The following is a 26,303-nucleotide window of genomic DNA, read 5'->3' on the forward strand; positions in this document are numbered from 1 at the left end:
ATCTTCCCCACTACCGATGTAAGGCTAACTGGTTTATAATTCTGTTTTCTCTCTCCCTCATTTCTTAAAAAGTGGGGTTACATTAACCTCCAGTCCCCAGGAACTGATCTAGTGTCTAGAGAACATTGGAAAATGATCACCAATGCATCCACGATTTCTGGGTCACCTCCTTGAGTACTCTGGGATGCAGACCATCAGGCCCTGGGGATTTATCTGTCTTCAGTCCCAACAGTTTACCCAACACCATTTCCTGACTAATGTGGAATCCCTTCAGTTCCTCCCTCCAACTAGATCCTCGGTCCCCTAGTATTTCTGGGAGATTGTTTGTGTCTTCCTTAGTGAAGACAGAACCAAAGTACTCGTTTAACTGTTCTGCCATTTCTTTGTTTCCCATTATAAATTCACCTGTCTCTGACTGTAAGTGACCTACATTTGTCTTCACTAATCTTTTCCTTTTTACATACCAAAATAAGCTTTTACAGTCAGTTTTTATATTTCATGCAAGCTTTCTTTTATGCTCCCCCCCTTAATTAACCCCTTATCCTTCTCTGTTGAGTTCTAAATGGGGGGGGGGGGGGGGGGGGGGGGGGGGGGTGGGTAAGAGGGTGCATCAACAAAAGGCCAATGACTTCTGTCTTCATGTGCCAGAGAGCCCAACATGCCCATGCTAACATGCCAACATGCCATAATGCCAATATGCCATCATGCCAACATGCCCACATTCCAAAATGCCCATGCCAACATGCCACCATGCTAACATGCCATAATGCCAACATACCAACATGCCATAATGCCAACATGCCAACATACCTCATGCCATAATACCAACATGCCAAACATGCCATACCATAATGCCAACATACCAACATGCCATAATGCCAACATACCAACATGCCAACATGCCATAAAGCCAACATGCCAACATGCTCATGCCATAATACCAACATACCAACATGCCATAATGCCAGCATACCCACATGCCAACATACCAACACATACCAACATGCCATAAAGCCAACATGCCAACATGCTCATGCCATAATACCAACATACCAACATGCCATAATGCCAACATACCAACATGCCATAATGCCAACATGCCAACATACCAACATGCCATAATGCCAGCATGCCAACATGCTCATGCCATAATGCCAACATACCAACATGCCATAATGCCAACATGCCCATCTGGCTGCAAGCTGCTGATAATGAGGACCGATTCCTGCTGAGTTTCATTGTCTGTAACTCATTTTCATCTAGCCCACAGCTAACAATGAACTTCTGCCCTTATCATTGTTACTTTTTTGCATATTAGTTAATCCTTTGTTCTATATCTCTCCACATCACCGTCTATATCTCTCGTTTCCCTCTCCCCTGACACTCAGTCTGAAGAAGGATCGCCACCGAGTTGCCGCCTGTCCCGCTGAGTTACTCCAGCATTTCGCATCTAACTTTGGTTTAAACCAGCATCTGCAGTTCCTTCCCACACTGATTCTCATCATTAGCTCATGCCCAGAGCCAGGGACATTGTTTGTGACATTGCAGTCTACTCTCCACAGAGGCGGGAACAGAGGAATCCCCTATTCGAAACATACTTCAACACTTTGAAGGCAGAGATAGATAGATTCTTGATCAGTACGGGTGTCAGGGGTTATGGGGAGAGATAGCAGGAGAATGGGGTTAGGAGGGAGAGATAGATCAGCCATGATTGAATGGCAGTGTAGACTTGATGGGCCAAAACGCCTAATTCTGCACCAATCACTTATGACCTTATGAACTCATGAACTTGGACATAGAACAGTACAGGGTATAGATTTGCTGAGTCTTTTACCCAGAATAGGGGAACGAGCAGCCAGAGGCGGTAGTTGAGGCATGTCACCATACACCCACCACCCTCTGTGTGAAAACGTTGCTCCTCGTGTTCCCATTAAATCATTCCCCTCTCACCGTAAAACCTATGTCCTCTGGTCCTCGATTCCCCTACTCTGGTCAAGGGTCCCTGTGCGTCTACCCGATCTATTCCTCTCATGATGATGGTGTAAGCTAGTTGGAGTGCAGGGTATCGTTGCCGGAATGGCTGTCAATATCTTGCTGCCGGGACTTTGCAGCTAATAGCAATTTGATCGCAGAGTGCCAGGATTGATTGAACATAAAAGCTCCTGTGGATACAGGGGTCAATAGTACAGTTGTGAATCGACCCATTAGTCTCCTACAGCCACAGCTGACGGTACACCATCTCACTGCTCAACACTCCTTTCTCCCTGCGATTATTTCCAGTTTTAAGTTGTGCAGTCTATTGCAGAGGGGCTGATTCTAAACAACCTCCAGCGCCACAGGCCAGTGAACCTTATCTCTGATTTGATTCAAAGAGAAAGGCAGAAAGGACCTGCATTTAAACCATGGCTTTTAAAATCTCACTCACCAGACGTGTTCACAGTCAATGAATAGATTTGTGAAATGCAGTCACTGTTGGCTGAAGAAATGTCCTGACCCGAAACGTCACCTATCCATGTTTTCCAGGAATGCTGCCTGACCAGCTGAGTTACTCCAACACTCTGTGAAACGTCACCTATCCATGTTTTCCAGGAATGCTGCCTGACCCGCTGAGTTACTCCAGCACTCTGGGCCTTTTTTTGCTGTTGTAATGTTTGAATGATTTATCTGTAGTCTGATTCTAACCTCACCCAATGTTCAGGTTTGGTTACAATTGGTAAACAGTAGATTTTGCCGTGCGCACATACGGTAGATGGTCCATACGTTTTACCCTGGGTGGAAACCTCAATGCCGAGACAGCATGGCTTTGAGGTGGGAGAGGCAAACTAACAGCGCCAGAGACTCGGGTTCCATCCCAGGTGTTGTCTGTACGAAGTTTATACATTCTCCCTGTGACCGCGTGGGTTTTCTCTGGGTGCATCGGTTTCCACCCACATTCCAAAGACGAACGTAGGTTAATTGGGTTCGGTAAAATTGTCCCTATTGTGTGAAGAATAGTATTAGTGTACGGGGCGATTGCTGGTCGGCGCGTGGACTCGGTGGGCCGAAGGGCCTGCTTCTGCGCTGTATCTGTAAACTAAACTAAACTAGATGTGTCTGGATTCTACATACAGCTTCACCAGTCGTTGACCATCTGGTTCCTACCACAGTTCTTCAGTAATGTCAGTCACCAACCTGTGTTGGCTTCTTGCTGCTATAACAAGCTCTCTCGTGTACATGTGAACATTGTGGCAGATGCAATACAAATGTTTTGTCTTTGCTTATTTTACAGATCCAGCGATTGTTAATGGAGTTTTCTGGTCTGAAGCTTTGAACAAAGTTTTTGTCGATAACTTTGAGCGTGACCCTTCTCTGATATGGCAATACTTTGGCAGCGCCAATGGATTTTTCAGACAGTATCCAGGTATGAAAATTATTATAAACTGCTCTGTGTGAGAAACAATGATGTGAATAATAACTGCACCTAGCTTCGCGATTTGGACGTATAACAGGAGATCTGCGGTACTTCCAAACTCCAGAAACAGTACTGCAAAATCTATAAATGCTAGAGTAACTCAGTGGCTCAGGCAGCTGTTCAGTGTCGTCTGACTGCGGGATATCTTTACACTGTAAACGGCTCGATTGTAATCATGTATTGTCGTTCCACTGACTGGTTAGCACGCAACAAAAGCTTTTCATTGTACCTCGGTACACGTGGCAATAAACTCAACTGAATTGATAAAATAACTGATTTTCTATTTGGATCAATATAAGGTGAGCTGAACAGATTGAGTGAGTGGGCAGATGCGTGGCAGATGCAGTATAATATACTTCATCACCTTCACCACCAGTTTAAATTCCATTTGGAATATTTTGGAGGACCAAGAAACCAAGAAGAACCAAGATATATGTGAGGTTATCCACTTTGGTGGCAAAAACAAGGGGGCAGATTATTATCTCAATGGGGTTAGGTTAGGTAAGGGGGAGGTACAGCGAGACCTGGGCGTCCTTGTACACCAGTCACTGAAAGTTGGCGTGCAGGTACAGCAGGCAGTGAAGAAAGCTAATGGAATATTGGCCTTCATAACAAGGATTTCAGTATAGGAGTAAAACCCCTGTCTCACGGTGCGAGTTGACATATGAGGTACCCCGAGTTAAAACTCGTGGTAATAACGTATGATTAATGTAGCTGTAACGTCGGAACTCGTGTACGCAACTTAGAGACTCGTGGCGCTAACGGCAGGTACCCGTGAAACATGTCAACTCTTGAAAAAAATCAAACATGTTTAAAGTTTTCCACGAGTCAAATTTACTCTCGTGGTTAAGAATTGAAACATTTGAACTCGTTGTAAGAACGTAGTGGCCCGTGCGTTTACCTTAGTGTATCGTGAGTCTACCGTGGGAACTCTTTAACTCAGCGGGCAGGCAGCAGATTGTCGCTCCCTTCAGTTTCCCAGGGGGTCGGGACGGGACTGGAGTTGGGAGGGAAAGGTGGGGGGATGGGAGTTGGAGGAGAGAGGATGGAGAATGGAGGGAGAGACAGATGGGGTTGTCTCCATTCACTGGCGGCGGGTGCCTGTCACTGAAACAGGCAGGTGAGATTTCCATATAACCATATAACAATTACAGCACGGAAACAGGCCATCTCGACCCTTCTAGTCCATGCCGAACACATAATCTCCCCTAGTCCCATCTACCTGCACTCAGACCATAACCCTCCATTCTTTTCCCGTCCATATAACTATCCTATTTATTTTTAAATGATAAAATCGAACCTGCCTCCACCACCTTCACTGGAAGCTCATTCCACACAGCTACCACTCTCTGAGTAAAGAAGTTCCCCCTCATGTTACCCCTAAACTTCTGTCCCTTAATTCTCAAGTCATGTCCTCTTGTTTGAATCTTCCCTACTCTCAATGGGAAAAGCTTATCCACGTCAACACTGTCTATCCCTCTCATCATTTTAAAGACCTCTATCAAGTCCCCCCTTAACCTTCTGTGCTCCAGAGAATAAAGACCTAACTTATTCAACCTTTCTCTGTAACTTAGTTGCTGAAACCCAGGCAACATTCTAGTAAATCTCCTCTGTACTCTCTCTATTTTGTTGACATCCTTCCTATAATTGGGCGACCAAAACTGTACACCATACTCCAGAATTGGTCTCACCAATGCCTTGTGAGACCAATTAAATTTTAACATTACATCCCAACTTCTATACTCAATGCTCTGATTTATAAAGGCTAGCATACCAAAAGCTTTCTTTACCACCCTATCTACATGAGATTCCACCTTCAGGGAACTACGCACAGTTATTCCTAGATCCCTCTGTTCAACTGCATTCCTCAATTCGCTACCATTTACCATGTACGTCCTATTTTGATTTGTCCTGCCAAGATGTAGCACCTCACACTTATCAGCATTAAACTCCATCTGCCATCTTTCAGCCCATTCTTCCAAATGGCCTAAATCTCTCTGTAGACTTTGGAAATCTACTTAATTATCCACAACACCACCTATCTTAGTATCATCTGCATACTTACTAATCCAATTTACCACACCTTCATCCAGATCATCAATAGATGCGGCCGCGCTGAATTCTATCTTTAAATCAAAGCCCCAGAATGGAGATGTCTTCTTTAATTTTGTTGCTTATTAAAACAGACCTTCAATCAGGATTGGCTCAAGAGCAACTCGGGAGACGAACTTGGAACATCGCAGAAATGACAAGTAAACGGCAAACTTGTCATACCCGTGGGAACTCGGTTAAACTCTTGATCATACACTTGGGATCTCGTACACAACCACGAGTCTTTCACTCGGGGTACCTCGTGGGTCAGCTCCTACTGTGAGACAGGGCTTTAACGAGGTTCTTCTGCAGTTGTATAGGGCTCTGGTGAGACCACATCTGGAGTATTGTGTACAGTTCTGGTCTCCTAATTTGAGGAAGGACATCCTTGTGATTGAGGCAGTGCAGCGTAGGTTCACGAGATTGATCCCTGGGATGGCGGGACTGTTATATGAGGAAAGATTGAAAAGACTAGGCTTGTATTCACTGGAGTTTAGAAGGATGAGGGGAGGGGTCTTATAAAACCATATAAAATTATAAAAGGACTGGACAAGCTAGATGCAGGAAAGATGTTCCCAATGTTGGGCAAGTCCAGAACCAGGGGCCACAGTCTTAGAATAAAAGGGGAGGCTATTTAAGACTGAGGTGAGAAAAACCTTTTTCACCCAGAGTGTTGTGAATTTGTGGAATTCCCTGCCACAGAGTGCAGTGGAGGCCAAATCACTGGATTGATTTAAGAGAGAGTTAAAGCTCACGGGGCTAGTGGAATCAAGGGATATAGGGAGAAGGCAGGCACGGGTTATTGATTGGGGACAATCAACCATGATCACAATGGATCACCTCGAAGGGCCGAATGGCCTCCTGCACCTATTTTCTATGTTTCTATGTAAAGTCATTGTTTACGATCCCCATTCGTCACCTCCTGTGTTATTTAACCATGCACAGAGGGTGGTGGGTGCCTGGAACGCGCTGCCAGGGGTGGTGGTGGAGGCAGATACGAAAGTGGCATTTATGAGATGATGACCCTTGCAATATCATCGCAGTCAGTATCTTGCCTTGAAAAGATTGGATATATAATGGAATTAAGCAGCTGATATCAAGAAAGGGACTTTTGGATAGGACGTGGATATGCAGGGACTGGCGGTGGAAGTGGGGGCATTGTTCAACGGCTGCGGCTCGCCTGCAGTCCGTCTGTTTTTACTTTTTTGTGTTGTTTTTTTTGTCTTGCTTAGTTAAATTTTTGGTTATTAGGTTGTGTTATGTGTGGACCAGGGCTGGACCAGGGCTTTCTGTCTCTCCCTTTGGGAAATGCGACTTTTTCTTGTCGTATCCCCCTTCTCTGCCTCCGTCTGCGCTGAGGCCTAATGGCGGAGCTGGCGGCCTCCAACCTGCGACCGACCTCGAGGCTCTGGAGGTAGAGCCAGCCAGGACTCACCAACTGTGCCGTCTTCGAGCTGTGGCGGCGTTCGGGCAGTAGCACGACTCGGCGCTCCTGTTAATTTGTGTTTATTGTGTGTTTTGTTATTTATTATTACATGTATGGCTGCAGGCAACGACATTTCGTTCAGACCGAAAGGTCTGAATGACAAATAAAGGATCTAACTGGCGTATACAATCTTATATGTTTCAATAAGATCTCCTCTCATCCTTCTAAACTCTAGACCAGTGGTTCTCAACCTTTTTTCAGTGATGTACCCCCTGTGAAATATTTTTTCAGCCAAGTACCCCCTAACCAGCGCAAAGCATTTTTGGTTGAAAAAAAAAAAGACTTAAAACAGAGCACTGTGCCATCAGTGTCTGATTTATTAAACTTTGGAACTGATAAACACATACAAAATTCAAACATTTGAAAAAAAACTACACAAATGCAGACGAATAATTATTTTTAAAGGATTTTTGCATGGTTGCTACTTTTTAAATATATGTAGGCCTATATTTTAAAATCTCACGTACCCCCATTTGAGAACCACTGCTCTAGAGTATACAAGCCCAGCCGCTCCATTCTCTCAGCATATGACAGTCCTGCCATCCCGGGAATTAACCTTGTAAACCAACACTGCACTCCCTCAATAGCAAGAATGTCCTTTCTCAAATTAAGGGACCAAAACTGCACACAATACTCCAGGTGTGATCTCACTAGGGCCCTGTACAACTGCAGAAGGACCTCTTTGCTCATATACTCAACTCCTCTTGTTATAAAAGCCAGCATGCCATTCGCTTTCTTCACTGCCTGCTGTACCCGTATGCCTACTTTCATAGACTGATGAACAAGGATCCCCAGATCCCGTTGTACTTCCCCTTTTCCCAACTTGACACCATTTAGATAGTAATCTGCCTTCCTGTTTTTGCTGCCCAAGTGGATAACCTCACATTTATCCACATTGAACTGCATATGCCATGCATCTGCCCACTCCCCCAACATGTCCAAGTCACCTTGCATTCTCATAGCACCCTCCTCACAGTTCACACTGCCACCCAGCTTTGTGTCATCTGCAAATTTGCTAATGTTATTTTGAATCCCTTCATCTAAATCATTGACGTATATTGTAATTAGCTGCAGTCCCAACACCGAGCCTTGCGGTACCCCACTAGTCACTGCCTGCCATTCTCAAAGGGACCAACTTTGGTCTTAACTAATTTTTTCCTCTTCACATTCCTAAATAAACGTTTACTATCTTCCTTTATATTCTTGGCTAGCTTACCTTCTTTAAACATTACCCAATCCTCTTGCTTCCCACTCATCTTTGCTACGTTGGATTCCTTCTCTTTTATTTTTATACTGTCCCTGACGTCCCTTGTCAGCCACGGTCGCCCCTTACTCCCCTTGGAATCTTTCTTCCTCTTTGTCAGTCTATGAGGCTGGGGATGGATCTGCTGCATCATCTGGACCGGAGTCAGTCTATAGGGCTGGAGATCACAGCGAGGGGAGTTCAGTTTATGAGCAAGGAGGACCTACTGCAGTTGTACAGGGCCCAGGTGAGACCGCACCTTGAGTATTTTGTCCAGTTTTGCTCTTCTAATTTGAGGAAGGACATTCTTGCTATTGAGGGAGTGCAGCGTAGGTTCACCAGGTTAATTCACGGGATGGCGGGACTGTCATATGCTGAGAGAATGAAGCAGCTGCGCTTGTACACTCTGGAGTTTAGAAGGATGAGAGGGATTCTCATTGAAACATATAAGATTGTTAAGGGTTTGGACACGCTAGAGGCAGGAAGCATGTTCCCGCTGTTGGGGGAGTCCAGAACCAAGGGTCACAGTTTAAGAATAAGGGCTAGGCCATTTAGGACCGAGATGAGGAGAAACTTTTTCACTCAGAGAGTTGTGAATCTGTGGAATTCTCTTCCACAGAAGGCAGTGGAGGCCAAATCACTGGATGTTTTCAAGAGAGAGTTAGATTTAGCTCTTGGGGCTAACAGCATCAAGGGATATGGGGATTCTGGATGATCAGCCATGATCATATTGCATGGCGGTGCTGGCTCGAGGGGCCGAATGGCCTACTCCTGCATCTATTTTCTATGTTTCTATGGAGATGGATCTGCTGCATCATCTGGAGTGATGTCAGTCTATGGGGCTGGGGATGGATCTGCAGCTTCAGACAGTGGCAATGTAATGATGGTGGGCGCCCATCACATTTCCCCACCACTGAATTGAGCTTTTCACTTCCATTGACCTGCCAGCGTGAAGGATGTGAGAATAATCTCCTCTTTATCCCCCATGCAGTGTGCTTATTCATTCCCTTTCTGCTGCCTCTGCTGCTGCTGACAAGACACGCTGCTATTGTGTTGCAGCCACCTTTTCAACTCGACTATTCCACACACACACACGGTGAAAGCTAAATCTACTGCACGAGTTAAAGTGACATTGCCTCCTGAAATACTCGGCTTAGCAGTAACTTCACCAACCCAGAGATGTGTGTAGGAAGGAACTGCAGATGCTGCTTTACACCCAAGATAGACACAAAATGCTGGAGTAACTCAGTGGGCAAGCAGCATCCCTGGAGAACATGGGGAGGTGACGTTTCACAGAATGCTGGAGATAGGTGACATATGTGGAGAACATGGATAGGTGACGTTTCACAGAGTGCTGGAGTAACTCAGCGGGTCAGGCAGCATCTGTGGAGAACATGGATAGGTGACGTTTCACAGAGTGCTGGAGTAACTCAGTGGGGTCAGGCAGCATCTCTCGGGAGAACATGGATAGGTGAAGTTTCACAGGTGTTACAGGTGACACAGGAATAGGTGGACAGAATGCCTGGCAAGCTTTATAAGGATATTGGGCTTCGAGCCAACACCGCCATTCATTATGATCATGGCTGATCTTCTAAAATCAGTACCCCGTTCCTGCTTTCTCCCCATATCCCTTGATTCCGTTAGCTCTAAGAGCTTGAAAACATCCAGTGAACTTGCCTCCATTGCCTTCTGTGGCAGAGAACCACAGATTCACAACTCTCTGGATGACTTTGGGAGGTGGGATTAATAGCTGGTGGTTTTTGCTGTGCGAAGTTTTCAAGCTTTGTTTGGATCTACACAGATGTTAATTGCACTTCATGTGTCAAAACAAGTGTCAGATCTGGTTTACAAATAACCTTATCAATAAAAAGGTAAATGAAATACAGTTAGATCTATTGCAGTAATTGTGATTCAAATTGAGAACATGAATACTATTCTGCTGCCCGCAGTTTGTGTGAAGTTTGTGGAGACTTGTTGCTTTTGGTCTTAAAGCTGTGTAGTTGGTGTAGTTGTGGCAGTAACTTTAATCGTACTGTACCTGCCTGGCCGGGGAATTGTCAAAGTTGCTTGCCCAGTGAACTGCTCTTCCACTGGGGCAGTCCCTTCAGACCAGAGACGGGGAGCCAAGAGCGTTGAATATGTACTGACAGTGGAACAATGGCGTTTTTATTTACAACAGGCCTCTGAACACAATACTCATAGGTAACAAAAAAAACAATCAATTCATAACTCCAATACCTGTGCAAAAAGCCTGACATCTTTTGAGCAAGTCAAGACAGTTCATAATTTAGTCAGTGTTTTGTGGTGTTCAAGAGCCTGATGGTTGCTGAGGAGAAGCAGTTCTTGAACCTGGAGGTCACAGTTTTCACGGTTTGCAGGCTCCTGTGCCATCTTCCCGATGGCAGAGGTGAGATGAGAGCATGGCCAGGGTGGTGTGGGTCATAGTGTCATACAGCCCAGAAACAGGCCCTTTGGCCCAACTTGCCAATGCCAACTCAGGTGTCCCATCTACACTAGTCCAGGCTAGACTGTGGTTCCCCGCACATCATCTTTAAACTTTGCTCCCCTCACCTTGAAGCTGTGCCCTCTAAGTATTAGAGGTTCAGACTGTCTACTCTATCTAAGCCTCTCATAATTTGATTTACTTCTTTCAAGGTCTCCCTGCAACCACCAGCGCTCCAGATAAAATAACCCGTCAGTCCAACCTCTCCCTGTAGCTGAAACCCTCTAATCCAGGCATCACTCTGATAAACCTCTGCTGCAACCTCTCCACATCCTTCCTGTAATGCGGCGACCAGAACTGCATGCAATACTGTAATGCGGCCTGATCAATGTCCTACAGAGCTGACACTAAAGGTTCCTGAAGGTGACTGTAACAGGGCACCACAACTTTCTTTTTTAAAAGACATTGTGTTCCTGTGCATCTAAAGTATTCCAGGACTGAGAAGAAAATCTATGGCCTCAAAGCTAGCAGTGCATCGATTTTTATTTTACTTGGCCGTCTCCTCCTAAAGAACCTTTATCACGTTTCCTAACCTTGAGTGTACATTAAGTTCTGCAGGTTAATGGTGCATTCTAGACCAGGCACAATCAAGCTATTAGTTTGATTTTGGAAAGAAGTCAGCAGTGTGAAAGTGCTTACAACAAGAAATGTACAGCAATGATGCTCCTTCATTGTCTTTATGCTAAATGAAATTGCACAATTTAGGAGAATATGTATCATTATTATTTTGGACGATACTTGCCAACAGATGTGGACTAATCGTGCAGGAAGCAACTGAAGATGCTAGTTTAAACCCAAAGGGAGACACAAAATGCTGGAGTGACTCAGCTGGACAGGTAGTATTTCTGGAGAGAAGGAATGAGTGACGTTTCGGGTCGAGACCCTTCTTCAGACTGAAGGGCCTTGACCCATTCCTTCTCTCCAGTTACTCTAGCATTTTATGTCTATCTTCAATGTGGTCTATCGTTCTCTTGCATTTCCTTCTGATTGGAATCATTTTGCTAACGTTCTTGTTTCTTTGCGGCAGGTATAAAGTGGGAACCCGATGAAAACGGTGTCATTGCATTTGACTGCAGGACTCGCAAATGGTAGGGTATAGTTCACAGCCACTGTGTGTTGTTGCAAACCATCCCGGAAACATAGAAACATAGAAAATAGCTGCAGGAGTAGACCATTCGGCACCTTCAAGCCAGCACCACCATTCAATATGATCATGGCTGATCATCCAAAACCGTTTCCTGCTTTCGCCCCATAACCCTTGATTTCGTTAGCCCTAAGATGTAAATCTAACTCTCTCTTGAAAACATCCAGTGAATTGGCCTCCACTGCCTTCTGTGGCAGAGAATTCCACAGATTCACAACTCTCTGGGTGAAAAAGTTTTTCCTCATCTCAGTCCTAAATGGCCGATCTTAAACTATGACCCCTGGTTCTGGACTCCCTCAACACCGGGAACATTTTTCCTGCATCTAGCCTGTCCAATCCCTTAAGAATTTTGGATACCCTCTCATCCTTCTAAATTCTAGTGAATACAAGTCGACCCATTCATTCATCATATGTCGGTCCCGTCATCCTGGTGAACCTACGCTGCACTCCCTCAATAGCAATAATGTCCTTCCTCAAATTAGGAGTCCAAAACTGTACACAATACTCTAGGTGTGGTCTCACCAGGGCCCTGTACAATGGCAGTAGGACCTCCTTGCTCCTATACTCAAATCCTCTCGCTATGAAGGTCAACATGCCATTAGCTTTCTTCACAGCCTGCTGTACCTGCATGCTTCCTATCACCTTGAAGACCTTGAGTTGCAGCTTTCTGTGTTGTTATCCCCAGGTACATTCAGGCCGCCACCTCTCCCAAAGATGTGATCATTTTAGTTGATGTCAGTGGAAGCATGAAGGGACTTCGTATGACAATAGCCAAGCAGACAGTTTCATCCATCTTGGACACACTTGGAGATGATGACTTTTTCAATATCATTGCAGTAAGTACTTGGCCTTGTGTATAATATTTCCGTTTGGGTAGCTAATCGAGTTACGTAATAGTGATGGTGAATTCTAGTTTCAACCATTGTTCATGTACGTAAAACATGTGATGGTGGGGTGAGGTCTCGTCATCAGTGCTGTGGAATGTGTGTCTCAATCACACGCTGCATGTAAACCACAAGCAAGTTGTTCCCATGGTCAGTACAAGTACATATACACACACACGCTCACTCACGCGCACACACGCACACACACACGCTCACACACACACACACACACGCACACACGCTCACACACGCTCACACACACGCACACACACACACGCTCACTCATGCTCACACACGCACACACACACGCTCACACACGCACACACACGCACACTCATGCTCACACACGCACACACTCTCACATACACTCACGCTCGCACACGTGCACACACACGCACACACACACACGCACACACACACACACATGCGCACACACGCACTCACGCTCACACACGCACACACACGCACTCACGCTCGCACATGCACACACACGCACTCACACACGCACACACACGCTCACTCAAGCACGCACACACGCGCGCACACACACACTCACACGCGCTCGCACATGCGCTCACACACTCACACACGCGCATACACGCTCACACACTCACGCTCACGCACACACGCACTCACACACACACTCTCACACACGCTCACACGCTCACACTTGCTCACACACACACACACTCACACACGCTCACACGCACTCACACACACACTCACACATGCTCACACACGCACACACGCACTCACACACACACACCCTCTCACACGCACTCTCACACATACACACTCACGCTCACATACGCACACACGCACGCACTCACACACACACACACACACTCTCACACCCGCACTCACACACGCTCACTCACGCTCACCCACACTCACACACGTTCACACACATGCACTGACACATGTGCACACGCACATACATGTTCACACATGCATGCGCACAAGCACACACACACACGTTCACACATGCACTCACATGCATGCATATACATACACGCTCACACATACCTGCTCACGCACACACACACACACATACATACAAGTTCACACATGCGCACGCACACACACACGTGCTCACACATGCACACATACACGCATGCACACATACACAAACACACATATCCTGCAGGTGTAAGTATACACAGCCTAACTGAAGGGAAGGGGATTTTCAGGCTATTGATGATGGAGAAAGTTTAGGACGTTGGCAAAGATTGTGGCTCAAGTAGATACATTCTATCGTGCGCAAAATACATGTATTTTGAAATTACAATGACAGTTGCTGATTAGAAAGGATGTGCTGGAAAGTTGAAGGGTCAAGCTGGATATGGCCACTTGCCTTCATTGCTCAAGGCATTGAATGTAAGAGTCAGGAAGTCATGATGTAGCTCTGTGACTTTGGTCAGGCCACATTTGGAGCATGTTGGACAGTTCTGGTCACCCCATTACAGGAAGGATGTGGAGGCTTTGGAGAGGGTGCAGAGAAGGTTTACCAGATTAACTACAGGGAGAAGATGGACAGACATGGATTGTTTTTTCTGGAACGCCAGGAGACCTGAGTGGGGAGACCTGAGAGAAGTTTCTAAAATGATGGGAGACGTCGATAGCGTAGACAGTCAGAACCCCTCAGCTATTTGCAACATTGAGGATGTCCAGCCAGCTCCTGCCGTACTGATGATGGGGAACAAACTTCACACACGGACCGTCATGGCCCATGGCTCAATGTAGTTCAAACCTCCACTAAATATCTCAGATAATTACGAATATTTTGAAATTACAATGACAGTTGCTGATTAGGAAGGATGTGCTGGCAAGTTGAATCGGTAGTAAAGAAAGCAAACTCAATGCTAGCATTTATTTCAAGAGGGCTTGTATACAAAATCAGGGATGTAATGGTGAGGCTCTATAAGGTGCTGGTCAGGCCACATTTGGAATATTGTGAGCAATTTTGCGCCCCAAATCTGAGGAAGGATGTGCTGGCTCTGGAGAGGGTCCAGAGGAGGTTTACAAGAATGATGCCAGGAATTAGTGGGTTAGCTTTGATGAGCGTTTGTCAGCACTGGGCCTATATTCGCCAGAGTTTAGAAGAATGAAGGGGGACCTCATTGAAACATACAGAATAGTGAAAGGCTTGGATAGAGTGGAAGTGGAGAGGATGTTTCCACTAGTGGGAGAGTCTAGGACTAGAAGACATAGCCTCAGAATTAAAGGACGTTCTTTTAGGATGGAGATGAGGAGACATTTCTTTAGAGGGTGGTGAATCTGTGGAAATCATTGTCACAGAAGGCTGTGGAGGCCAAGTCAGTGGATATATTTAAGGCAGAGATAGATAGATTCTTGATTAGTTTGGGTGTCAGAGGTTATGGGGAGAAGGCAGGAGAATGAGGTTAGGAGGGAGAGATAGATCAGCCATGATTGAATGACAGACTTGATGGGCCGAATGGCCTATTTCTGCTCCTATCACATGAATAACAAACATTTTGAAATTACAATGAGAGCTGTTAATGCTTTACTTGTGGTTAAATGATTTGGATATTCAAACAATATTGATTGAAAAATTAAAATCAATCTGCAGATTTTCTTTTTCCTTTTTCCTTTTTCCCAGGGTGGAAATGTCAAAGACTAGAGTAGTAGCGTTAAGGTGAGAGGGGCAAAGTTTAAAGGAGATGTGCGGCTCAAGTTTATTTTTAACACCGGCGTTTGGGCGGTGGTGAAGGCTGGTGTGATAGTGGCATTAAAAATACATGGATATGCAGGGAAAGGAAGAATATGGACACAAGGATATGGACACATGGATATGGCACAGAAATTGTGGGCCGAAGGGCCTGTTCCTGTGCTGTACTGTTCTATGTTCTACATATGTTCTATGGAAGAATTCTTTTCTTGGTCAGCATAAAATAGAAAATGTAAAATCATATCAAGTGTGTGAGCATGACGGAGATGCCACACAAACTCCACCAAAAGGAAAAAGTTACCGAGAAATGAAGGAGTCTGGTGAAAGAAAGGAATATTTAGCTACATTCAATCTTACTACCCTTTGGTATCGGATAGGATTAATTGAAACACTTGGCCAGGATGAGAAGCTGATTATAACAGGTGTGAAGGTTGGTGTAAAACATCAACATCTAGTTTAACAATTTTAAAATTGTAAAACACTCTTCATTTAATGATGAGCTTTACGCACAGACTGTTGTCATTGTACCAGTCAGGTCGATCAGAGAGGATGATTTATTGAAGAGATCATTTGTGTGTTTGCTTCCTCAGTATAATGAAGATATCCATTACGTGGAACCGTGTTTAAACAACACCCTGGTCCAAGCAGACAGGAACAACAAGCGGGTCAGTTCAAAATCTGCTTCACCTTAGTCTTTATAAAAGACGTTCCCAAGTAAAATGTGTAAGAAAATGTGAGGGTGGTGTGGGAGAACGTTTGTCCGCAGGGTTGTCCAGGTTATGGAGCTGAGGCTTTCCCACCATGAAGGCCTGGCTCTGCACGGTTCTTGGGTCTGATCTACCGCGGGGTGCTGAACAATTTCATGGAGGATGTGACCAGGGATGTAGTCACCTTCACCAAGCACCATGCGCAAGACAGGCGACTGCCATGGACGTGTAGGAAGGAACTGCAGATGCTGGTTTACACCGAAGATAGACACAAAATGCTGGAGTAACTCAGCGGGCCCGGCAGCATATCTGAAGAGAAGGAATGGGTGACGTTTTGGGTCGAGACCCTCTTCCAAAGTGAAATATTTGTTATTTTCAGGTTGAGCACACATTGGTAATGCCCCTGGAAATATTGACTGATTGGGAAGAGTATAACCCAACCAGCTCATCACTGGGTTGTTGGAATGCTTTCCAAATTATCGAAGAGCTCCACGCTTAGTGACAATATTGGCGGGAGACGATTTAATAGATTATTTCATCTAATCTTCCTTAAGGTAAAGGTTCATTCAAAATGAAGACAAGTTTTACACAGAACCCTCATCCAGGAAATACTTAGTTACAAACCTGGTTCTGATTTTGAGCAATGTAGACAATAACATGTGACTGGTCCTTGGCCTCCAATAACTAACCAGTGGTACTAATAATTCAATCATTATGTTTTGTGAATCTAGCAGCCTTTGAAATATATATTTATATATATATATATATGTGTGTGTGTGTGTGTAGATATATGTGTGTGTGTGTATATATAGGTGTGGTGTGTGCGTGTGTATATATGTGTGTGTGTGTGTGTATATGTGTGTGTGTCAAGTCAAGTCAAGTCAAGTTTATTTGTCACATACACATACGAGATGTGCAGTGAAATGAAAGTGGCAATGCTCGCGGACTTTTGTGCAAAAGACAAACAACCAAACAAACTATAAACACAATCATAACACACATATTCTTTTACATAATAAATAATGGAAGGAAAAACATTCAGTAGAGTTAGTCCCTGGTGAGAGGAGTTTACAGCCGAATGGCCTCTGGGAAGAAACTCCTTCTCAACCTCTCCGTTCTCACCGCATGGCAACGGAGGCGTTTGCCTGACCGTAGCAGCTGGCACAGTCCGTTGCAGGGGTGGAAGGGGTCTCTCATGATTTTATTTGCTCTGGAGTTGCACCTCCTGATGTATAGTTCCTGCAGGGGGGCGAGTGAAGTTCCCATAGTGCGTTCGGCCGAGCGCACTACTCTCTGCAGAGCCTTCTTGTCCTTGGCAGAGCAATTCCCAAACCAGATGATAATATTCCCGGACAAGATGCTTTCCACCGCCGCTGCGTAGAAGCACTGGAGGATCATCGGGAATGGAGGGGTAAGGATCACGTGCAGGCGGAGGAGATTGGTTTAACTTGGCATGGGAAGGGGAGTTAAAATGTTTAGCAACTGTTTTAAAATGTTAAACCACTGGAATTGTTGTTTATTTTGTTAAAGTTGATGTGTTTAATGGTCCTGAGCTTTAGAGAGCAGGAAACCATACACATATTTATTGACAAGATTAAACAGAAACACGTACCCAATGTAATGAATGTAATTAATAAGTTGCTGTAATTTTCAGATACGTTTTAATCCTTTGTGGATTTGTGTGATAAGTAAATTGCCAAAAGACACAGTCGAGACGTTGAGAGATAGGTATTAAAGGATTTGCTAATATAATGAGGACAGAACTGTGGGGATAATTGGTGGTGAATGGCAGGAGGTTTGGGTATAGTGTGTGCTCTGTAGTCCAGTGGCTGTTGGACCTTAGTCACCACATGTTTGCTGAAGTACATTGCCAGAATACTCAGTGAATATTTCTCGTGATTGCACAGTAAACTGAATTCAGTTGAAGATAATTGCAAACTGTTATCTATGTTTTGAAGATGATGTGCAATGCAGTTGAGTGTTACCGACGTTTTGCTCAGTATTTAAGCTGCAAACTTTGATCCTGAGTAGTTTGCATTTTAAATTAAAATGCAAAATGAAGAGTGAGATGATAGCGGTGATCCATTTATTATTCCCTTTGATGTGATACAAAACTGCCATTTCATGCACAAGCAGCAGGATTACATTTGCCAATTCACATTTATCTCACTACATTTTAAGTACCTTAAATTTATCCTTTCAAACTCAGATGATAACAAATATACAATCCCAGTTGTCGATGCTTTACTTGTGGTTAACTGATGTGGATGTTCAAACAATATTGATTTAAAAACTTCTGCAGATTTCCTTTGACCTCTTTCCCAGGATGGAAATGTCAAAGACTAGAGGGTGTAGCTTTAAGGTGAGAAGAGCAAAGTTTAAAGATGTATACAGTAGGTCAAGTTTTTTTTAACACAGGTGTTTGGGCGCTGGTGAGGCAGGTGTGATAGTGGCTTTTAAATGGTGTTTGGACAGACACATGGATATGCAGGGAATGGATGAGTATAGATCACGTGCAGACAGAGGAGATTAGTTTAATCGAGCATCATATTCGGCTTCGGCACAGACATTGTGGGCTGAAGGGCCTGTTCCTGTGCTGTACTGTCCTGTGTTCTACATATGTTCTAAGGAAGAGTTATTTTCATGGTCAGCATAAAATAGAAAAATAAAAATCATATCATGTGCCTATGCATGAAGAAGATGTATTTGTAATTCTGGTTTAACAGTAGAGTCGGGTGGCACGGTGGCGCAGCGGTAGAGTTGCTGCCTCGCAGCACCAGAGACCCGGGTTCGATCCTGACTACGAGTGCTGTCTGTACAGAGTTTGTACGTTCTCCTCATGACATGTGTGGGTTTTCTCCGGGTGTTCAGGATTCCTCCCACACTGCAAAGGACGTACAGTTTGTAGGTTAATTGGCTTGGTGTAATTGTAAATTGTCCCAAGTATGTGTAGGATTGTGTTAGTTTGCGGGGATCGCTGGTCGGTGTGGACTTGGTGGGCCGAATGGCCTGTTTCTCAAAACTGAACTGAACTAGAATAATTATCAAAACCATCTTTAATTCAAAAGAACAAAGAGTAGATTCGAGAAAGCAAGATCAGGGAAAACTATGGGCCATATGGGAGAGATTCTGTTCTCCACTTCAGTGTGATAATGAATGGAAATCAAAGCAACTGTGCAAATTAGACAATGGCTTGAATTATATTTTTGTCTTTGTGTTGGCAAAGAAGTAATGTCACATTACTCTGAATATGAAGCTCCCGCAATGTAATCCGATTCCTTCACCCTTGGAACAAAACCCTATCCACCCCACGCTGTGAGAAATGTCAGGACGTTCTGGATGTGGGGAACCATTTATCCTTTTTAACCAGAACTTGCTTAACGAATAAGTAGTCATTTAGACCCGTGAATAAGCAGGAATGTTCCATCTGCTATGCCTTAAACACCATTATCGTATCTGCCTCCACCACCCCTGGCAGCACATTCCAGGCACCAACCGCTCTGTGTGTAAAAACATTCCCAATGTTGGGGCAGTCCAGAACCAGGGATTTAAGAATAAGTGGTCGGCCATTTAGTACCTCGAGGTCGGTCGCAGGTTGGAGGCCGCCAGCTCCGCCATTAGGCCTCAGCTCAGACGGGGGAAGAGAAGGGGGATATGACAAGAAAGTCACATTCCCCCGAAGGGAGAGACAGAGAGCCTTGTTTCAGCCCCTCCTACACACATAACACAATCTAATAACCAAAAGTTTAACTGAACAAGACAAAAAAAAGCGAGGGAAAGCGAGGGAGCTCTGTCTGAAATTCACACCCGTGATGAAGAGGAAGGTAAAAGACGGCTGGCTGCAGTGTTTGTGTTTGTGTTTGTGTCTCTCTCTTAGGGCTAACGGCATCAAGGGATATGGGGAAAAAAGAAGGAACAGGGCACTGATTTTGGATGATCAGCAATGATCATAGTGAATTTCGGTGCTGGCTCGATAGGCCGCATGGCATATTCCTGCACCTATTTTCTATGTTTCTATGTTAAAGCTGTCCTTTCAGTCTTTGGCATTCCCACTGTCTACCATATCTATGTCTCTCATCATTTTATATACTTCGACCAGATCTCCCCTCAACCTGTATCTCATGCTGTAACTCCAAGACTAAAAACTTCCGACGTTCCGGAGTCCAAGTCTAACCTTCCTTTATAGCTAATATCCCGTAATCCAAGCAGCATTCTGGCAAACCTCTTCTGCACCCTCTCCAAAGCCTCCACATCCATTCTGAAATGCAGAATTATTTCTATGTCTCTCCAGATATTCCCATTATCTATTGTGGGGATTATTTTAAATATTTGTGTATTGGAAAGACTTGCATTTCTATAGCGCCTTTCACACACTCAGGTCGGTACAATTTTGCACTGCATCAACACCTTGCAGGAAACTTCAAGTAACCCTTGCTTTCCCTCTCTCTCCATCCCTCCCACTTCTCAGTTCCCCGACCAGTCTGACTCTCCGACTACATTTTATCTCTGCTTGCTTAGTTGTTATTCTATGATCAGCCATGATCACAATGAATGGCGGTGCAGGCTCAAAGGGCCAAATGGCCTCCTCCTGCACCTATTTTCTATGTTTCTATTATATTGTCTATTCTACATTTTCCTTGGGCTTTATCCCCTTTGTCCTATTTTCATACCTTACACGTCCTTTTTTATGTATCTCCCTCTCCCCTGACATCAGTCTGAAGAAAGGTCTCGACCGGAAACGTCACCCATTCCTTATCTCCAGAGATGCTGCCTGTCCCGCTGAGTTACTCCAGCGTTCTGTGTCTATCTTCACTTTGAATCTATCTTCAGTTTGGTGATTCTTCTGCACATTACAGGAATGCTCTGTCTCTTGTGATACTTACTACATTTTATAGCTTTGTATTCTGAAGCAATTTTATCTAATTTCCTTCTTTATTCAATAAGAACTCCACACATTTTCTTCTAATTGAAGTTTAATCTGACATATTGTTCTGCTTGTCAGATTCCATATCTATTATCATTCATATCACTGGTGTTGTACAAATTGTTTATTGACGAGCAAACTGTGTCGGTCACTGTAATGTCTTTGAATATCCAGCAAATTGTTTTACCTACCCAGAGGATGGGAATTAAGAACCAGAGGCTTCCGAATCATAAACTCATAAGTTCTAGGAGCAAATTAAGGCCATTCGGCCCATCAGCTCTACTCCACCTGACAATCATGGCTGATCTATCTTTCCCTCTCAACCCCATTTTCCTGCCTTCTCCCCATAACCCTTGACACCCGTACTAATCAAGAATCAAGACGTAGGTCTAAGGTGAGAGAAGAAAGATTTCATCGGAACCCAAGGGGCAACCTTTTCATTCAGAGAGTGGTGGCTATATAGATAGAATAAGCTGCCAGAGAAGGTAGTTGATGCAGGTCCAATAACAGCATTTAAATGACAGGTACATGGATAGGAAAGGTTTTGAAGGATGTGGACCAAATGCAGGCAGTGTAGTTTAGTTATGATTCAGCGTGGACACAGGCCCATCAGCTCTCCGAGCCCGCAACTAACACTATCCTTCACACACTAGGGATAAGTTACAATCTTTACCGAGGCCAATAACCTACAATCAATCCTGCACGTCTTTGGAGTGTAGGAGGAAACCGGAGCACCCGGGGAAAACCCATGTGGTCATGGGGAGAATGTACAAACTCCGTACAGACAGCACCCGTAGTCGGGACTGGACCTGGGTCTCTGGTGCTGTGAGGTAGCAACTCTACCGCTGCGCTACCGTGCCGCCGTTGTGTAGATTGGGTGAGTTGTGCAGATTGGGTAAATTGGGCTGAAGGGCCTGTTTCCATTCTGTACGTCTCTATGACTATTTCAGTCTGTAGTATCTACATCAGTCTATTTCAGCCTGTAGCCCAGAACCAAGAGTCACAGTTTGAGGATAAGGGTAAGCCATTTAGGATGGAGTTGAGGAAACATTTTTCAGCCAGAGAGTTGTGAATCTGTGGAATTCTCTGCCACAGAAGGCAGTGGAGGCCAATTCACTGGATGTGTTCAAGAGAGAGAGAGATTTAGCTCTTAGGGCTAACAGAATCAAGGGATACTGGGAGAAAACAGGAACGGCGTACTGATTTTGGAAGATCATATTGAATGGTGGTGCTGGGTTGAAGGGCCGAATGGTCTACTCCTGTACTTATTTTCTATGTTTCTATAAACACAACGCAAGGAAGCTCAGAGACACTTGTGTGGAGTTAACATTGGAATGTAATCCCCATGAAGTTACTTTTCCAACAGTATCAAAGCTGCAGTACAGATTGTGGAGACAGGCAGAGGAAGTTAATTTAAATTCATCCACTAAACTAACTACATAACACGATTAATTCTGATGCCCTTGAAGAAGCTAATCTTATCAATAGGCAGATGGAAATGTTTAATTTACTATGGGGTGTAAAATCTATTGCAAAAACTTCGAATCCCCTTATCTAATAGTTACATTTAATTCTAATGATTTGACTCCTTGCCTTCGGAGGGAACGAGCTGAATTTATATGGGAACAGAAATGCTGGAAAGCTGAAATAAAAATAGAAAATGCTGGAAGATAGCCAGATTAAGGAGCATAATAGTAGTAATAATAATAATAATAAATACTTTATTGATCCCCTCAGGGAAATTCAGATGTCCAGAAGCCCCCAACCAACAAACGAACGCAGACATAAAATACATAGAATACACTGTGGACACTACCTGAGAGCAATAAATACTTAAAAAGACCAATAATTAACAATTACAAATTAAAAATTGCAAAAATGCATCTTTAGAGTTACAGTATATACTCATGCAGTATCCCAACCAACATGCTCCATCTACACTAGTCCCACCTGCCCATGTTTGGCACATATCCCTCCAAACCTGTCCTATCCATGGACCTGTCCAAGTGTCTTATAGATGTTGTCCTGGCCTATAATGCATCAAAGCAATCAATTAGGAAGGGATTAGCAAACCAAAGCATCTACTTTAAAAAATACATTCTCGTTTTCAATTCCTCTTACCAAAGTAAATAACTATATTTGTTCTCATCTTTACTTCTGCCAGGCACTTCCATTCCTAAGCACTGATCTTGCATGTTCTTCATGACCTCCTTACAGCTCACTTCTCCTAGACGTGCATCATCAAAAACTTGGACAGTTTTCATCTCAATCATTATTATAGATTATGGACAGAGAGAGGCCAATACTGATCCCAAAGGCATTCCATGAGCAACAATTTGTCAACGTGAAAATGTACTATCTTCCAACATTCTGTTCTGTGTTCTCAAACAATATTATTTCTAATGCCAGAATATCACTCCAAATCCCCATGGCCCGTTATTTTATGTGACAGTTTTTTTGTACGCTGCCTTATAAAACCGCCATTGAATCCATCTATACTTCACGCTGCCTCAGAAAAGCAGCCAACATAATCAAAGACTTGTCCCACCTCAGTCATTCTTTCTTCTCCCTGCTCCCGTCCGGCAGATACATAGAAACATAGAAAATAGGTGCAGGAGGAGGTCCTTCGGCCTTTCGAGCCTGCACCGTCATTCAATATGATCATGGCTGATCATCCAACTCAGTATCCTGTACCTGCCTTCTCTCCATACCCCCTGATCCTTTTAGCCACAAGGGCCACATAAATATAGCCAATGAACTGGCCTCAACTACCTTCTATGGTAGAGAGTTCCACAGATTCACCACTCTCTGTGTGAAAAATGTTTTCCTCATCTCGGTCCTCGGTTTCCCCTTATCCTTAAACTGTGACCCCTTGTTCTGGACTTCCCCAACATCGGGAACAATTTTCCTGCATCTAGCCTGTCCAACCCCTTAAGAATTTTGTAAGTTTCTATAATATTCAGTATGCAATATTCCAGGTGTGGTCTCACCAAGACCCTGTACAACTGCAGTAGAACCTCCCTGCTTCTATACTCAAATCCTTTTGCTATGAATGCTAACATACCATTGGCTTTCTTCACTGCCTGCTGCACCTGCATGCCTACTTTCAATGACTGGTGTACCATGACACCCAGGTCTCGTTGCATCTCCCCTTTTCCTAATCGACCACCATTCAGATAATAGTCTACTTTCCTGTTTTTGCCACCAAAGTGGATAACCTCACATTTATCCACATTATACTGCATCTGCCATGCATTTTCCCACTCACCCAACCTATCCAAGTCACCTTGCAGCCTCCTAGCATCCTCCTCACAGCTATCAGTGCCCCCCAGCTTTGTGTCATCCGCAAACTTGGAGATGTTGCAATCAATTCCCTCATCCAGATCATTAATATATATTGTAAATAGCTGGGGTTCCAGCACTGAGCCTTGCGGTACCCCACTAGTCACTGCCTGCCATTCCGAAAAGGACCCGTTTACTCCTACTCTTTGCTTCCTGTTTGCTAGCCAGTTCTCTATCCACATCAATACTGAACCCCCAATACCGTGTGCTTTAAGCTTGTATACTAATCTCTTATGTGGGACCTTGTCGAAAGCCTTCTGAAAGTCTAGATATAACACATCCACTGGTTCTCCCTTATCCACTCTACTAGTTACATCCTCGAAAAATTCTATAAGATTCGTCAGACATGATTTACCTTTCATAAATCCATGCTGACTTTGTCCAATGATTTCACCACTTTCCAAATGTGCTGCTATCCCATCTTTAATAACTGACTCTAGCAGTTTCCCCACTACCGATGTTAGACTAACTGGTCTGTAATTCCCCGTTTTCTCTCTCCCTCCCTTTTTAAAAAGTGGGGTTACATTAGCTACCCTCCAATCCTCAGGAACTACTCCAGAATCTAAAGAGTTTTGAAAAATTATCACTAATGCATCCACTATTTCTGGGGCTACTTCCTTCAGTACTCTGGGATGCAGCCTATCTGGCCCTGGGGATTTATCGGCCTTTAATCCATTCAATTTACCTGACACCACTTCCCGGCTAACCTGGATTTCACTCAGTTCCTCCATCTCATTTGACCCGCGGTCCCCTGCTATTTCCGGCAGATTATTTATGTCTTCCTTACTGAGGACGGAATCAAAGTGGTTATTCAATTGATCTGCCATGTCCTTGTTCCCCATGATCAATTTACCTGTTTCTGACTGCAAGGGACCTACATTTGTTTTAACTAATCTTTTTCTCTTCACATATCTATAAACATTTTTGCAGTCAGTTTTTATGTTTCCTGACAGTTTTCTTTCATAATCTATTTTCCCTTTCCTAATTAAGCCCTTTGTCCTCCTCTGCTGGACTGAATTTCTCCCAGTCCTCTGCTAGGCTGCTTTTTTTCTGACTAATTTGTATGCTTCATATTTTGTTTTGATACTATCCCTGATTTCCCTTGTTATCCACGGATGCACTACCTTCCCTGATTTATTCTTTTGCCAAACTGGGATGAACAATTGTTGTAGTTCATCCATGCAGTCTTTAAATGCCTTCCATTGCATATCCACCGTCAACCCTTTAAGAATCAATTGCCAGTCTATCTTGGCCAATTCACGTCTCATACCCTCAAAGTTACCTTTCTTTAAGTTCAGAACCCTTGTTTCTGAATTAATTATGTCACTCTCCATCCTAATGAAGAACTCAACCATATTATGGTCACTCTTGCCCAAGGGGCCACGCACCACAAGACTGCTAACTAATCCTTCCTCATTACTCAATACCCAGTCTAGAATAGCCTGCTCTCTTGTTGGTTCCTCTACATGTTGGTTTAGAAAATGATCCCGCATACATTCCACGAAATCCTCCCGTGCCAATTTGATTCACCCAATCTATATGTAGATTGAAGTCACCCATTATAACCGTTTTACATTTGTTGCACGCATATCTAATTTCCTGTTTAATGCCATCCCCCAACTCCACTACTACTGTTAGGTGGCCTGTACACAACTCCCACTAGCGTTTTCTGCCCCTTAGTGTTTCGCAGCTCTACCCATATCAATTCCACATCCTCCAAGCTAATGTCCTTCCTTTCTATTGCGTTAATCTCCTCTCTAACCAGCAACGCTACCCTACCTCCTTTTCCTTTCTGTCTATCCCTCCTGAATATTGAATATCCCTGGATGTTCAGCTCCC

At 44.2% G+C, this 26,303-nt stretch overlaps 1 protein-coding gene across 3 annotated transcripts in view; it reads left to right on the top strand.

The window, feature by feature from the left end:
- cacna2d3a (calcium channel, voltage-dependent, alpha 2/delta subunit 3a) overlaps window positions 1-26,303 on the top strand; it is a 412,076-nt gene that overhangs the window by 167,809 nt on the left and 217,964 nt on the right. For all 3 annotated transcript variants that reach the window (XM_055647516.1, XM_055647518.1, XM_055647517.1), the window contains exons 6-9: window positions 3,269-3,400; window positions 11,802-11,862; window positions 12,604-12,754; window positions 16,082-16,156. In XM_055647516.1, coding sequence (XP_055503491.1) covers window positions 3,269-3,400; window positions 11,802-11,862; window positions 12,604-12,754; window positions 16,082-16,156 — 419 coding nt within the window. The remainder of the gene's footprint in view (window positions 1-3,268; window positions 3,401-11,801; window positions 11,863-12,603; window positions 12,755-16,081; window positions 16,157-26,303) is intronic.

The sequence above is a fragment of the Leucoraja erinacea genome, chromosome 16 (genome assembly GCF_028641065.1).
Source record: "Leucoraja erinacea ecotype New England chromosome 16, Leri_hhj_1, whole genome shotgun sequence".
In the NCBI taxonomy this organism is placed as follows: domain Eukaryota; kingdom Metazoa; phylum Chordata; class Chondrichthyes; order Rajiformes; family Rajidae; genus Leucoraja; species Leucoraja erinaceus.